The sequence below is a fragment of the Falco punctatus genome, assembly GCF_963210335.1.
Source record: "Falco punctatus genome assembly, chromosome: 7".
In the NCBI taxonomy this organism is placed as follows: Eukaryota; Metazoa; Chordata; class Aves; order Falconiformes; family Falconidae; genus Falco; species Falco punctatus.
The window spans coordinates 35132622-35146167 of NC_137587.1; the positions used below are offsets into that span (position 1 = coordinate 35132622).

Below are 13546 nucleotides of genomic sequence, written 5' to 3' on the forward strand. Positions count from 1 at the left end.
CCAAGAATTTTCTCAAGATGCAAAGACAAACTGTTTTCAGGTTGTCTTCCAGGCAGCAGTGCAGTGAGAAAGAGAAGATACTGTAATCATGATGGTTCTGTGCTTTCTGGGGTTTACTAAGTACTGTCATTCACCAAGAAACAGTCGGGCAGTTCCATGTTTTATGTAAATGCTTTGGAAAAGCAGGATTCAAACTTTGGATTGCTCCTTAAATTTGGAGAGAATAAAGACAAGAAGCAAGTGAACACCCACACATGCACTGATGCAGTAGCCCCCCCTGCTCCACATATGCAGAGAGATTTTGTAGTTAAGAATATATTCCTAGCTTTTTATTACAGTTGTAGGCTGCTTTAGAGTAACAAATCTCACTGACTGGAAACCAAAACTCATGCAGCTGCTCATGACCAGTTTCCATGTTCTCCTATAACTGGACTAACTTTGCAGGAGAGGATTTGGTAGTTAGTGAGGTTATGAAGAAGAAAATACATAGCTTTGAGAATGTAAGAATTGGATCTTGAAGTTTTAACATCTGCCATCGAGGAGCCGCAATGTATATGGGTTTTAACTGTGTCTGCCTGGGGACTTACCTTGTAAATAATTGAATTGAAAAAGTATTTTTGTTTATATGTACACACAAAAAAATATTTTATGTCTTTTATATTTTAAAGTTTGTTGTATTGATACCTTCATGTATGCAGACTGTATGTGCGTGCTTTTTAAAATGGAATTTTTTCATTATTTTCACAGCAAACCCAAGGAACCAATGTTCAGTGCAGGTAGGAACTTCTGCAGTTTTTAAGCAAATAACAACTGTGATAACATAATGGATTTTTTTTTTCTTCTTTCTGTGGATGCCTAGAAACTGGTATTGGGAATCTAAACATGATGTTTACAGGCTGCTGATGGTACATTTTTAAAAAGTTGATTAGTTTGCTCTAGTTTTTATTGGCCTGATAGCTTTATCTTGCAGTTAGGATACCTTATAAGAAGACAAAGAAGTAAAAGGCCTTGTCTTCTTACTCCAAATCAGTCTACCCTTTCAAAGCACTATTAAGGTTTTTAAAATTAAAGTATATGCCAAGTTACAGCTATGATGCGTACATGTTAATTTAGTCATAAAAGGCAGCCCTCCAGTACTGTTAAGGAATGCCATATCTGTCCCAATAGCTTATAAAAAAATTTGTCAAATTACAAGTGAAAAAGGTGATTTGTTACTGCAGTTTTGGAAGTCTGTCTTTAGTATGAAAACCACTTGATTTTTTTCTTACTTACGTATTATCCCTGCAAAAAGATTTTAAAAGTGAAATAGTAGGTGTAAGTGAAAGCAGTTTGTCCTTATTAGACAGTTAAAAACTTTTGAACAATCTTGATAAAGATACAAAGCTGAACAGTATATCTAACAGTTACTTTTGTTCTGAAAAACCAAGGCCAACTGAAATAAAAGCTTTCTTTTAACAAAATAAGGAAGGAAAAAAACCCTGTTGATTTATCAGATGTATCATACTACTTTTGTGTATAGTTCTGTGACAGTAATCGTACATTAAGCTGAAAAAGTAGTAAATCTTTTGTTTACTGCGCTGGTTGATCAGCATCCAGCAAAGCTCTTAAGCCATGCTTCAGGCTTTAGTGTAATTGATTTTGATCTCAATAAGATATAAAACTAAGTAAGCACTTAAGTCTTTTGTGACAATACAATCACGATTCATGTCCCTTTCATGAAAACCCTTGGTTTAGGAAAAGGAAACTTCTGATTTGCACAGAATATACTTTTTTTGCGTTAACATTTCTCCTTCCCTTGCACCGTGTAAGCAAAGGTATTTGGAATAATTTTTCTTCTGATACCTCCCCATAGATAAAGATCAGTAATTAAACAGATGTGACACTACTTTAACCCTTCTCACCTGGACAAAATTCTTAATGAAGTTAATGATTTTTTTTTTTTTCTAAGAAAGTTATACTTGGTATTTTACTTACTTTAAGCTTATAGTTGCTTAATGGAGCTTAAGCTAATAAGCCCCTAGGTGGAGGAAAAGGGTTTCAACTGGAATTACGTATGGTGTGGAGTGTGCCTCAGTGTTTTGTCTAGCACCAGGGTAACCTCCAGCAGAATACAACTGGGCCGACTGTAGAGCAGGTATTTTAGTGAGTTTATTGTATTCAAACACATCTTTATTTAGCCCTTCTGTCTCTGTCTCTGTAATCACAAGGGAAGCGCCGTGTGACGCACTGCAAAGGTAGGCTTCAATTCCAGAACCTCATAGCTCTCGAAGCAAAGTGGTACTGGTGGGATAAAAGCTGAATGTATAAACAGCTATTTTTTGACTTGTGCACATTTTGCAATGTTAAAACTTTTCTAGTTCTTTTGAATGAAGCAAAAATATTATACCATCTATTATACGGTCTACTGAATTATAACCCTCAGGTGCACTTTTATAACAATAATAATGGGTTATAATTTAGATTCCTGTGGACTTATTCCGAAGCATTTGAATAAGAAAAAATGTGTTGAGAGAGCTATATGGCAACACGTGGATGTTCACTGTTTGAAATGGTGTTCTGCACTTTTGCTGAAATTCATATAGAATTTGCCCCTTTATTGGCTGTCCTGCTGTTAGCCTAACATGATTGTAGAAGCCTTGGTTTTTCCCTTGCTTTTTCTTACTGAGTAGACTGTAGATTTTTTGTGAATGTTGAGTAAACGGACCTAGACCTCCAACTAATTTCTTGGTGCTTTTTGATCAATGTCATAAAGCAGAGTTACATTTGGTAAACATACCATATAGTTTTCTAAAGCTTTAGTTAAATTGCAGTGTAAATATGCACAATTTTGATGCATGTTTATATCTGTGATATAATCACAGATGTGTCTTGCTTTTTAGAGATAGCTAAAACCTAACAGTTTTTCCACTAATCAGCATCTTTCAGCTTTACGACAAATCTAAAATTTCACAAAGCAAAGAATGTTTGTTCTCAAGGCAAAGTCTTTTAGAGAGTCTCTACCTCTGTGTGTTCTTTGTACAATTTTATGCCTGCAATCTGTAGTGGTCTCCTTTGCAGATCCTACTGGCATTCACGTGCCATCTTATTTCAGTTCAGTAACTGTTAATTTTTTGCAATTACTTTCAACAACAATTCCAAATTTACAAAATTGCAGATGTAAAAGATACATTTGTCTAAAAGTTTCACCATTGGTCTGTCTTTGTAGTTTGATGATTGTCTGTCTTTACATCTATATCTTCACATTTAGAGCTTTACTGTCTTAAAATCTTAGTTAAGAAAAGTACAAAGAAGGGGATATAGATTGATTATGTAGGTAATATATTTGGATTGGTAACAAAAATGAGTACAGATGGAATTAATATTACCAAAAGTTAGAAATAAATACATAGTATGTACTTGTGTGCCGACCCAGTCAGCCTAAGTTCCTTTTTATAGTTAGTAGAGAGAGAGAGAAGTATTTTGAAGGCATAATTTATGTACTTGGTATAATTTATTGTACTTGATTTTGGACATCTGCTTTGAAATGTGATCAATTTTAAACATCATTAAAATGAAAAAAGTACCCGTTTCTCCCTATTTACTTTAAAAAGGAGTTTTGAGTGACTGGGTCAAAAAACTTACCCTGTAGATGGCTAAATCCAAGTTTTATGAGTCCTGTAAGTTTCAGATGAGAAAAGCAGTTCAGTGAATTAAACTTCTGTTCGTTCCTAGCCTTTGATAAGCACAGTCAGTGGTTGTCACTGCTGAAAATTTATTGACTTCCAGTGCACCAGTATCAGCAGTATTGGCATGTATTTCAAGCTCATTAAATGGATGCTGCATGCGCATACAAATAGTGCTGCTATTTAATGCTTTACCTGCTATATTTTATTTTCCAATCTAGATCTATTGGAGTAAGTTTTTTAAAACAAATCCAGTATTTTAATGGGCATCTTAAGGTCCCAGCATCTGTCACCATTATTATTGCTTTTTTTTTTTAGCATTGTTTTCTGTTGTTTTCATTACATGTATGAATTCTGTAAATGAAGCTAGAGCGCCCTAGCTGTAATTTCAATTCCCAAATGAATTAATCTAAAGGCAAAATGCACATATATTTAGATAATGCAGCATAGCTATTATGTTTATTTGTTCAACCAATAATTTTTATTCATTTAGTCAGGATTTGTAGCATATGCATATGTCCAATTAAAATAAAGCCTTAGTTTTCAAATTAAAAAAAATTATGGTGTAATTGTAATTATACTTAACAATTCATAGCATAATTTTAACAGTCCTAAATTGTATAATTTTTTTTCATTTACATGATTTTATTACTTCTGCCCTTCCATTTCCTCTGTGCCCACGATTATTCTGTCTAGTAACTCTACAGATGTCACTGACTCCAAAACTGCTTGATTCGCATGAGAACAAGGCTGAAACCCTTGATCTGCCGATGGAGCAGCAAGAGCCAGCACGTTCTGAATCTGGACAAACTTCATCAGAAGTTCACAGGACACCCACTTTGGCCTTGCCAGTTCCCAAAAGTCTTAGTCAGACCTTCATGGCATTTCCCAGATCTCCTAGTTTTATAAGCCCCATGAAGTCCCCAAGTCAGTACTTCCAGATCTGTTATTAATCCCTGCTTCTCTCCCCCAAAAATATTTCTTACCAGTTCAACACATTACTTTTAGTATTTTCTTCTAGAAATGTTTACTTCTGTCAGCCAATTCAGTTTTTGTAGCTTCTCTCTTGTATGTCGTTTTCCTTTCTTTTAATGTGCTGTCAGTGTTGTCGTTCCTTTTTCAATGTTTAGTAATTCTTAAATCACATATCTTTTCTGCATGTACATCAGCATGATTCCTTTTACTAATTGTGTTCCTTATTTCGAATGTATCTCTAACACTGTATCAAGTGTAAAGCATAGCTTTACACTGAGATGCAAAGAATGCGACTGAGTGTTGGAAAATACTTTAGATGCTGATGCTCAACTGTAAATATTGATTAAAAAATAAAATTAATTTCAAGTGGCATTTCTGCGTTAATTGTAATCTTTGATGTTTTCCCCTTCATTTTTGATATTTAAAAAACTTAATATTGTAGCATTGTTTTTCACCAATATAGTTTCGATTTCAGTCCTTTCAGTTTTGTGGTTCTTCATGGCATTGTTTAGTTCTAATTCTGCTGCTCCAAATATTTAGAGGCAAAAGGGACTTTGTATGTTTAAAAAATTTTCTGCTTAGTGATTACTATTTAGGAAAAAAAGCCAACCTGCTTTATTTCCAAGTTTTGAGTTTGCATGTCCTTCTGTAATTGTAACGCACCAAACTGTTAAGTGGGAAGGGATGGAGGAGCACTGGAGTTCTCCACTGATGCTTATTTTGTGTAACATTAAACATTTCTGACCTTTTGTAGAGGAAGGATACGTAAAAATGTTTCTTCGTGGACGTCCTGTTACCATGTACATGCCCAAAGAGCAAGTGGAATCGTACAATTTGGAAGCAAAAGTAGAACTACCAGCCAAGAGGCTTAAACTGGAATGGGTGTATCCTTTCTGTGCTAGAGGACTACTGGAAATCAGTAATTTCTTAATGATATGGTTTGAATAATTTTGAGCTAAAATATAGCAAAATTAAGATCATAGGGTTCATTTCATTAGTGAAGTAACATTCTGTTGAAAATAGGTGTTAATTTCTTGAGGCTGCTGTTCTGCACCTTGTGAAGTACGGGGTGGCAGCTTATGAAAGATTCTGCTTAAATGTTGCCCAAAGGTTCAGTCTGAAGCATGCTAATTACTTAAAGATTAAACCAGGCATATTTTAACAATGTAGTGAGCTGTGATTATTAATTATAGTGTGCGTAAAACAGGCTCAGGGTTTTTTGCTGATTCTCAGCAGTAATTTATCGTTTCAAACTGCATTTTATAAAACGTGCACTGTTGTCCTTCAGAGAATGCTATAAGCAACTTCAGTACTTGAATAAGCCCTGAATTCAGTAGCAGTTTGCAACTGATAGGTACTTAGCAGTAAAATTCATAAGCTCTCATATATAAAATAGTGTTTGAAGTTACATTTTCCACTGTGTTTAAGCACCGTAAATAGTGAACAACAATTTCCCACTGACTTCTGTGAGTGGACATAATTACAGAATTCTAACTTGAAAGAAATCAGTGTTTCATTACCTACAAAAATTTTCATGTTTCACTTTTGTAATGAGAAAATACATTCTTTATTGAAAAAAGAAATTGTATTTCATTTTTGTATAGTCTTAGTATATGTAATAGATGATTCAAGATAAAATATAAATGCTGAGTCTGTTTGTAATATCCACTATTTTTAGAGAGATGAAGTCTTCTAAGGTTTTCTTTTTTAAGAAAAAGGCTTTTTTTTAAGACCCAAACAGTGCAAATAGGAAGTTGCTTTGTATTCATAAAAATGAAGATAGGCTGCATATAGTTGTCTTTGAAGCTGTATAAATAGAACTGCATGTGGTTTCAGAATGCACACAGTTTCCAAAAGTCCCATTGTATTCACAAGAGATTAATGACAGGTTTAGTAACCATTCATATTATTCCTGTTGCAGCTGAGCCTGTAGGTTCTACCCCACTCTGCTGGAACTGCATAGATAATGTGTACAGAAATAACTGCAGATGAGTTAAAAAAAAAATCCACAAAATGAATAAACCAGCTGAGATTAGAGTGATAAATACTGCTTGCAGCATTTTATCATCTAATTGTTGTACAGGCTCTCACCATATATCACAATAGAATTGAATGATGTAGTCTTACACTTGCAAGGTGCCCCTTGCTTAGGGGACCGAAGGATGATAGAGGAGAAAGTGTTAGGATGCTTGCTGAAACAACAAAAAACCCAACCGCAACACAAAACAGATTGTCATTAGCAGTGTGTAGGTGGAAGCTGAAGTTAATATTTCAGACTATTATAAGAAATGATAATTAGAGCAGGTCATGATTTCAGTCTCATTAGTTTCTCACTTAAGCTTACTTAAATGACTGAATATTTGCCAGATGGAGTATTATTTTTAGTTTGAATATTCATATGTCCTTCCAGGTGTGTGTCTGTATACCCAGCAGAATGCTATATATATAAGTTTGTCTGTGAATAGACAAGGTATGAATTAATTAAATGATCTAACTAACCCTAAATGTTTATCGAGGAGGATGCATTTTTCCAAAAATACTGTGATAACCTTTTCAGATTTTAATTTCTTTGCAGTTAAACCCAATCGTGATATCCATACTTAAACTTATACCAATGACTAGGTATATGAAAGACTTTAAAAACAAAAAAAAAAAAAGAGAAAGAGAAAAAATATAATGCCCAATTTACAGACTGTAATGATAAGAAGACAAGCTGGGGGCAGGAGCATAAGATAATTTAAGGAAAAAGACACAGACAGCTGAAACCCAACCAGTGTTGCAGGCATTCATTCCAGTTAAGTTGGAGAAGCTGAGCTGTTGGATTGGAGTGTAACAGAACTGGAGCAGGAGAAAACATTTTTGTAGCGGACAAATCAGCCTGGCTGTGGGATTACAGCCAGAAATACTTTATCGTGTAAGAGTGGGGTTACAAAACCAAGATGTTGGAGGTGATACGGACAAATGAAAAGAGCAAAGCAGATTGTAATGAGAAACAGAAGGAAGAAAATCTAATGACGTGTAGATTTCAGGGCATATAGCTGCACCGTATGGGGGGCTTTACAGTCATGTTAGCAGGTATCTGGGTAAGCCAGAAAAGGTTTAGGCCACGTGAGATATGAAGAAACAGAAATGCTGAATGCTGAAGCAGGAGGGAGGGCTAGAGCAGAGGTGGTAAAACCCAAGTGAGAAATCGGCACTGGGGCCGTGAGGGCGGGAGCAGTGCGCTGCACAGACCCGTTTGAGACCAGCTCGCTTGGCAGGCAGGAGATTTGCAACAAAAGCTGCAGGCCAAATGAAAAGAAAAGGTCACGATAACATTCCCTGAAGTGCCAACTCACCAAATCCAAGTTGAAGACACCAAATCCGAGTGTGGGAAACAGTGAGGAGAAGGAGAGATCAACCCCAGGAGTTTGCATCTGAGAAAAAAGGCTGGTAGAAAGAAACTGAGTGTTTGACAACAGCAGTCATGCAAGGGGTTGAATGCAGCATTGTTCCCCACAGGAAGAATTGTAAAGAATGGAGATTTTCCCTAAAGAATGTAATCTTTTCCCCTTTAATAGCTATTTTTATGCCCTGACATTTGTTCCTTGTGAATGTCTGTATTATGTTTTTACGTCACTTTTTTTAAAGGTTCAGTTCCTTACGCTGCCTTCAACTGCTAGTTCATTATAAACTTGATATGTTGTTGAGCTAGGGGAATTTTATGTTGGCTTCAGTTGGTAATGTTGTCTGACCTTATAGAGAAAAAAAATTTAAACCAATAAAGCATTGTCCAGCAATCTAGAATAGCAACTCTTAACCTTTACAGACATAATCAAAATTGATAGCAAATGCTTTGTAGGTTGAAGATGTTGGTTGTTTTCATGTCTTCAGATATTAATATCTGAAACTTGAAGGAACTTCAGCTGAAATATTTCAGTTTGGGAGTCCAAAAGCTACATTTTTGCATGCGCATTTTGATGGTTGGGTATGCACCACTGCTGCTATTGCATTTATTAGAAAAAATCAGCAAGCTGTTACTTCTAAAATAGGAATTTAAATAATATAGCTGTTGACCTTCCTTCTTGGGTTATGTTAACGTGAGTATTTTTGTTTTACTAGCTTATCATTGACCATAAGAGAATAGTGCACAAGTATCTTTTTAGTATCATATAACTGGGGTTTCAGAACCTCTCCATATATTTATCACAGCCAGTTTCTCCATATTGACTGAATTAGAATGCAGTTTGGTTTTGCCAGGATTTTGCTAATGCTGTTTCTCTCTGTTCCCATAAAAAAGGATAGCCAAAATAGTTGTAGTCCCTGATGACTCTGCAGAAGAAAAAACTACATAATTTGGCAGAATTAACATTTGGTCTAAATGAGATTATTTCTGGATTAATTCCAGTTATTTCATTGGATTAATTTTAGGTTAGCGTTGATATGACTAGCATCAGAATCTGGGCCACTGCCTTTTAAATACTATAAAAATAAATTGAAACGGATGATGTAACCCTTTTATGGTTTCATATCCATCTGGCTGGTAATGCACAGAATAATGAAATCAATCAACCTGCACACGGGGTAATGCAATCAATCCTAATGTAATGCAGGGAGATGTACTGAATGACTTATTAGCGTTTCCATCAAGTCTAAATTTTTATTTTAATTAGTCAAGCAATGTAAATAGTAAATACACTTGGGACAAAATTAATATTGCCTTAGTCTGGCATTTAGCAAATCCTCAGGATACTAAAGGGATAGTAAGTCTACAAATTCCTGTATTCTTTACCCTGTCTTTTCTGCAGGATGCGTAGGTTTTCAGTAGCTCACAGCCTGTGCAATGCTTTAGCTCTCTTCACTGTGGTACGGGAGGCAGTTCTGAAGGCTATCAAGTGATAAAGCTGTGCTCAAGCCAAGAGATGCAGGCTTCAGGAAATACAGGGGCAGTGAATCCATTTTGGTTTTCCTTATTTTTTAACGTTCTTCATTGGTAGATAATGTTATTGCAGCTTGACTGGCGTGCTAGCTATGGGTATAGGGGTCGGGACTGTCGCAGTAATCTTTATCTTCTTCCAACGGGCGAAACTGTGTATTTCATCGCATCTGTAGTTGTGTTGTTCAATGTTGAAGAGCAACTTCAGAGACATTACACTGGTCATAATGATGATGTGAAGTGGTAAGTCACCTAAACCTCCTTCTTTTTTCTGCATAAAACAGTATTTGGGATAGATCTCCTGATTTTCATTACTCTGTTTTTAGGATGATTTAACATTCACTTCTTCATTAGATTCCTCTCCTTTTTAAGAAGGATCAAATTACTCGTCTTCACCTGGGTCTGGGTGCCAGGTGCATGTCCTTTAGGCTCAGTCTAACCAACAAAGAAGTTTTAATGTCATCTGCCATCCTCCTGGTAGTCTTCAGGCATGTCTGCATCACAGCAGATAGCGTGTAAACTAGTCCTGAGCAGCCTCGTGTGTCTGCTGCCATGCAAGCATGCCAGCTTGTGCTTCAAAGTGATTTAGCTGTGTTGAAGAACCTAGGTATCGGGAAATATCACTGTCGATACGTTGAAATCTAAATAAACATATGGTTTATCTTGATGGTATCTGCTTGCGGAGTGTAGCTGAAGAGCACCTGAATTATCTGATAGGTCCTAACATATGAAATGAGTTTGACATCCCTTTAGCTTAAATTTTATGAACACCTGTTGTTCCTCAAAGGAAAAATAAACCCGATAACCAAATCTGGGTGCACTGTGAGCATGTTTCCTAAAGCTGAATTATTTGTATAATCTAGTTGTTTTACAAGGAGATTTTTAACTTGGGCCTGTCCCATCTCATTTTTTTCTTTCAAATTTTCTGACTCTAGGTATTTCAAAGCTTTCAGGCTTATTAGAAAGAAGGTACATTTCTGCATTGTAAAGCTGAATGAATTACCGCCACAGTTCATTTTGCAGGGCACTTGGCCCCTAGAACTGTATGCAAAGCAACTGCAGTGAAAAAAAGAATTGAGAGGATTTAGGGCAAAAATAGACTGTACTCCAAGCTTCAATATGAATTTTAGGTTCTTAGAGACATTAGTTAACATTGATCATGTTTTTTAAAAATCTTGGGTTTAATTTTAGAATCAACATTCCAGATTTCTGTAACCTGTTCTTACTTACTAAAGAAGCTTTTTTGCCTTTTGAAAAGTATTGAAGTTGGTATCTCCCTGTAAAAGTCACTGAATATCTGGTCAATGCAGTCTGAAGAGCAGCGTTTGAGTGGATACAGCTCTTTGCTCTGGAGGACTGTCATTACCTGTACTGAGCACATCTCTGCAACTTCTGGTTAGAGATAACTGAAGTTAGGGAACTGGCTCAACTGCAAACTCCTTATACATTGCAGTCATTTGAACTTAGGTGAGATGAATTCCCACGTGAGCAAGACTGGCGCTTGTTTGATACATGCTTTGAGTTACTGGGAGTTAAGCAAATTGCAGCCTTGTTCACAAGGGAGGAAGATTTTTCTGAGGAGCATGAAAAAGGTTTTGTCTGTTCTGTCTTTATATTTCTAAAATGTTTACATGTGTGCAGTGTGCTTGATATGTCTAAAATAGGGCTATTTGTTACAAGCTGATGTAAAAATTAGATGAAGTAGGTAATAAGTGGCTTTAAGTTTGGCCTCTGTTCCTGTTCTCTTTTTAGCCTGGCTGTCCATCCTGATAGGATCACTATAGCAACAGGTCAAGTTGCAGGGACATCCAAGGATGGAAAAGTGAGTGACCCCTTTGCTGACGTATAGTTGCTTATATTTCATAAGAATACATTATTAAGATACACTCTATATTCTTTTCATGTTGCAGTCAAATTGCTCTTACATTTTAGGACTGAATGGGAAACTTAATTTGAGGGTACCTATTGCACGCTATCGAAGTTACTCAGTTCCATTAGCAAGGCTGGTCGGTGGTTTCTGATTCCGTTACTTACACAGACTGAAGGTGAACTTGGAGCTGGTCTGCAGAAGAGACATGGAAGGATGAGGCTACAAAGGAGACCTGAGAGGGTGGATGGATGTGGGGAAAAGGAGGAGAACCAGCAGAGATTAAATTGTACAGTATACAACTTCATTTCTGACCACAGCTACCAGACCCGAAGTACAAATACGAATGGCTTTGTTTGCTGAAAAAAATAAATTCTTACTCTTGCCATCATCTAGGCAAGAATATTTTCCTCTCTATTATTATCCATATTACCGTAAAGCTTAGCTGTAGGCTAGGAATTTATTTGAGCAAGTGAGATGAACATTGCTTCGAAGATCTAACACAAGTGAGAAAGAATGGGTACAAGCAGGGGCAGGAAAAGCATGAAGAAAAAGTTACTCAGCAGAGTATGCAGCTGATGTCACAGCCACACTACTGCAAAATTTTTAGTAGACGTCAAAGAAGAATTTTAGGTTAAAAATGGATTATCAATACACTAACTACTTCAAGTAGATAAGGACAGCAAACCCCCAGTTATGAAATACAAGGTTTGAATGAAGATAATTTAGTTGAGCAACATAAACTATTAATTTTTCTTGTGTATTGGAGATATCTCTGGTATTTATTTTTTAACTTCATAAATACAAGTCATTACCATTGTACTTGTGAAAGAAAATCTGAAAGTTTGATGTCTGTGCCAGAGAGGGGATGTGCTATATAGGTAAGCTTATATGAAAGCTATTTATATAACTGAGGTACTGGGGTGGGCTTGATATTTTTTTTCCCCTATACGTTTATTTACGTTAAAGGGCAATTTCACTACTCCTGAGCAAGGGTGGCTGTTGCCGTTTTTCCCTGCTACGGTGACAAAGCCGTGCGTGCAGCTGAAGGGGCCAGGGCTGCTGCGTCCCGCCGTCGCCCCCTGGCGGCACCGCGCGGCACTGCTGCCGCCCCCGGCGGGCGGGACGGTGCGTGGGCAGCGCGTCGCTGCCGCAGGCGGGTGGCCCCGGGCCGCCCGGCGTACCGGGAGTTTTCCGTACTAAAAGCACTTTAGCAGTTCTGATCGCAGCTGTCGAGCAGAGCGCGAAGGTGCATTGTCCTCCACGGCCGTTGTTACGGCACGTTGGAGATGCTTAAGCCTCTTTTTGCACTTGCTGTTTGGCGTGGACCAGAATTACCTCGATTGCTTCTGTTTAAACTGATGATCCCAGACCTACCAGTAAGTCCCACGTCCCAAGGCCATCAACAATTTTCACTAGATGAAGAATTTGTCCGTGCCCGTTACGTCCCTGAGACTTGGCATGTTTTGCACTCCAGAGCATCAGTCCCAGGCACTGGTCCCAGCCACAGCAATCAGCAAGCCATCCGTAGCGTATCTCTGCTTACAAGGGTGACTCTAGAGAAGTCCTGATAATTTTCAACTTTAAATTGGAATAAAATGGTGGGGTTTTTAAAATGCATTCTCATTTTTTTTTAAATCCTGACGGTTTTGTGCTATCATTGTTTCAGCTGCTTTTTCTCTGTCTGTTTTATAGCAATTGCCCCCACACGTGCGTGTCTGGGACTCTGTAACTCTGAATACGCTGCATGTCATCGGGATGGGTTTTTTTGACCGCGCTGTCACTTGCATTGCTTTTTCTAAATCTGTAAGTAAAGTAAATGAAATATTAAGAATATTTGCTGAGCAGGTCTTTGAAGTTTTTCAAGTTTAGCATCCTTGACCAAAACAAACTCCCAAGCTGTCTGTTCTCTCAGCTTTCTCTTTAGAGGAGGAAAGCTTGCAACCCAGTTGTTTCCAACAGTTTACATCGCTGTGGAAGTTAGTGGTATCTCGGCAGTCTCAGAGATCTAGCTCATTCTTACCAGAAGGTGCAATTGATTTATTCAGGCACAAGCAGTTGCAGTAGCACTTGTGTTCTTGAAATTTTGGTATCCTCACGGCTCTTTAGTCATCCCATTGTGTTTCT

The 13546-nt window shown here is 37.3% G+C and overlaps 1 protein-coding gene across 14 annotated transcripts in view; it reads left to right on the forward strand.

The window, feature by feature from the left end:
• Positions 1-13546, forward strand: part of EML1 (EMAP like 1) — a 135606-nt gene that overhangs the window by 100697 nt on the left and 21363 nt on the right. For 9 of the 14 annotated variants that reach the window (XM_080394565.1, XM_080394564.1, XM_080394570.1 and 6 more), the window contains 6 exons: positions 748-776; positions 2208-2234; positions 5392-5521; positions 9646-9795; positions 11305-11374; positions 13115-13225. In XM_080394565.1, coding sequence (XP_080250691.1) covers positions 748-776; positions 2208-2234; positions 5392-5521; positions 9646-9795; positions 11305-11374; positions 13115-13225 — 517 coding nt within the window. The remainder of the gene's footprint in view (positions 1-747; positions 777-2207; positions 2235-5391; positions 5522-9645; positions 9796-11304; positions 11375-13114; positions 13226-13546) is intronic. The other 5 variants (XM_080394571.1, XM_080394572.1, XM_080394576.1 and 2 more) reach the window with 1 other exon arrangement.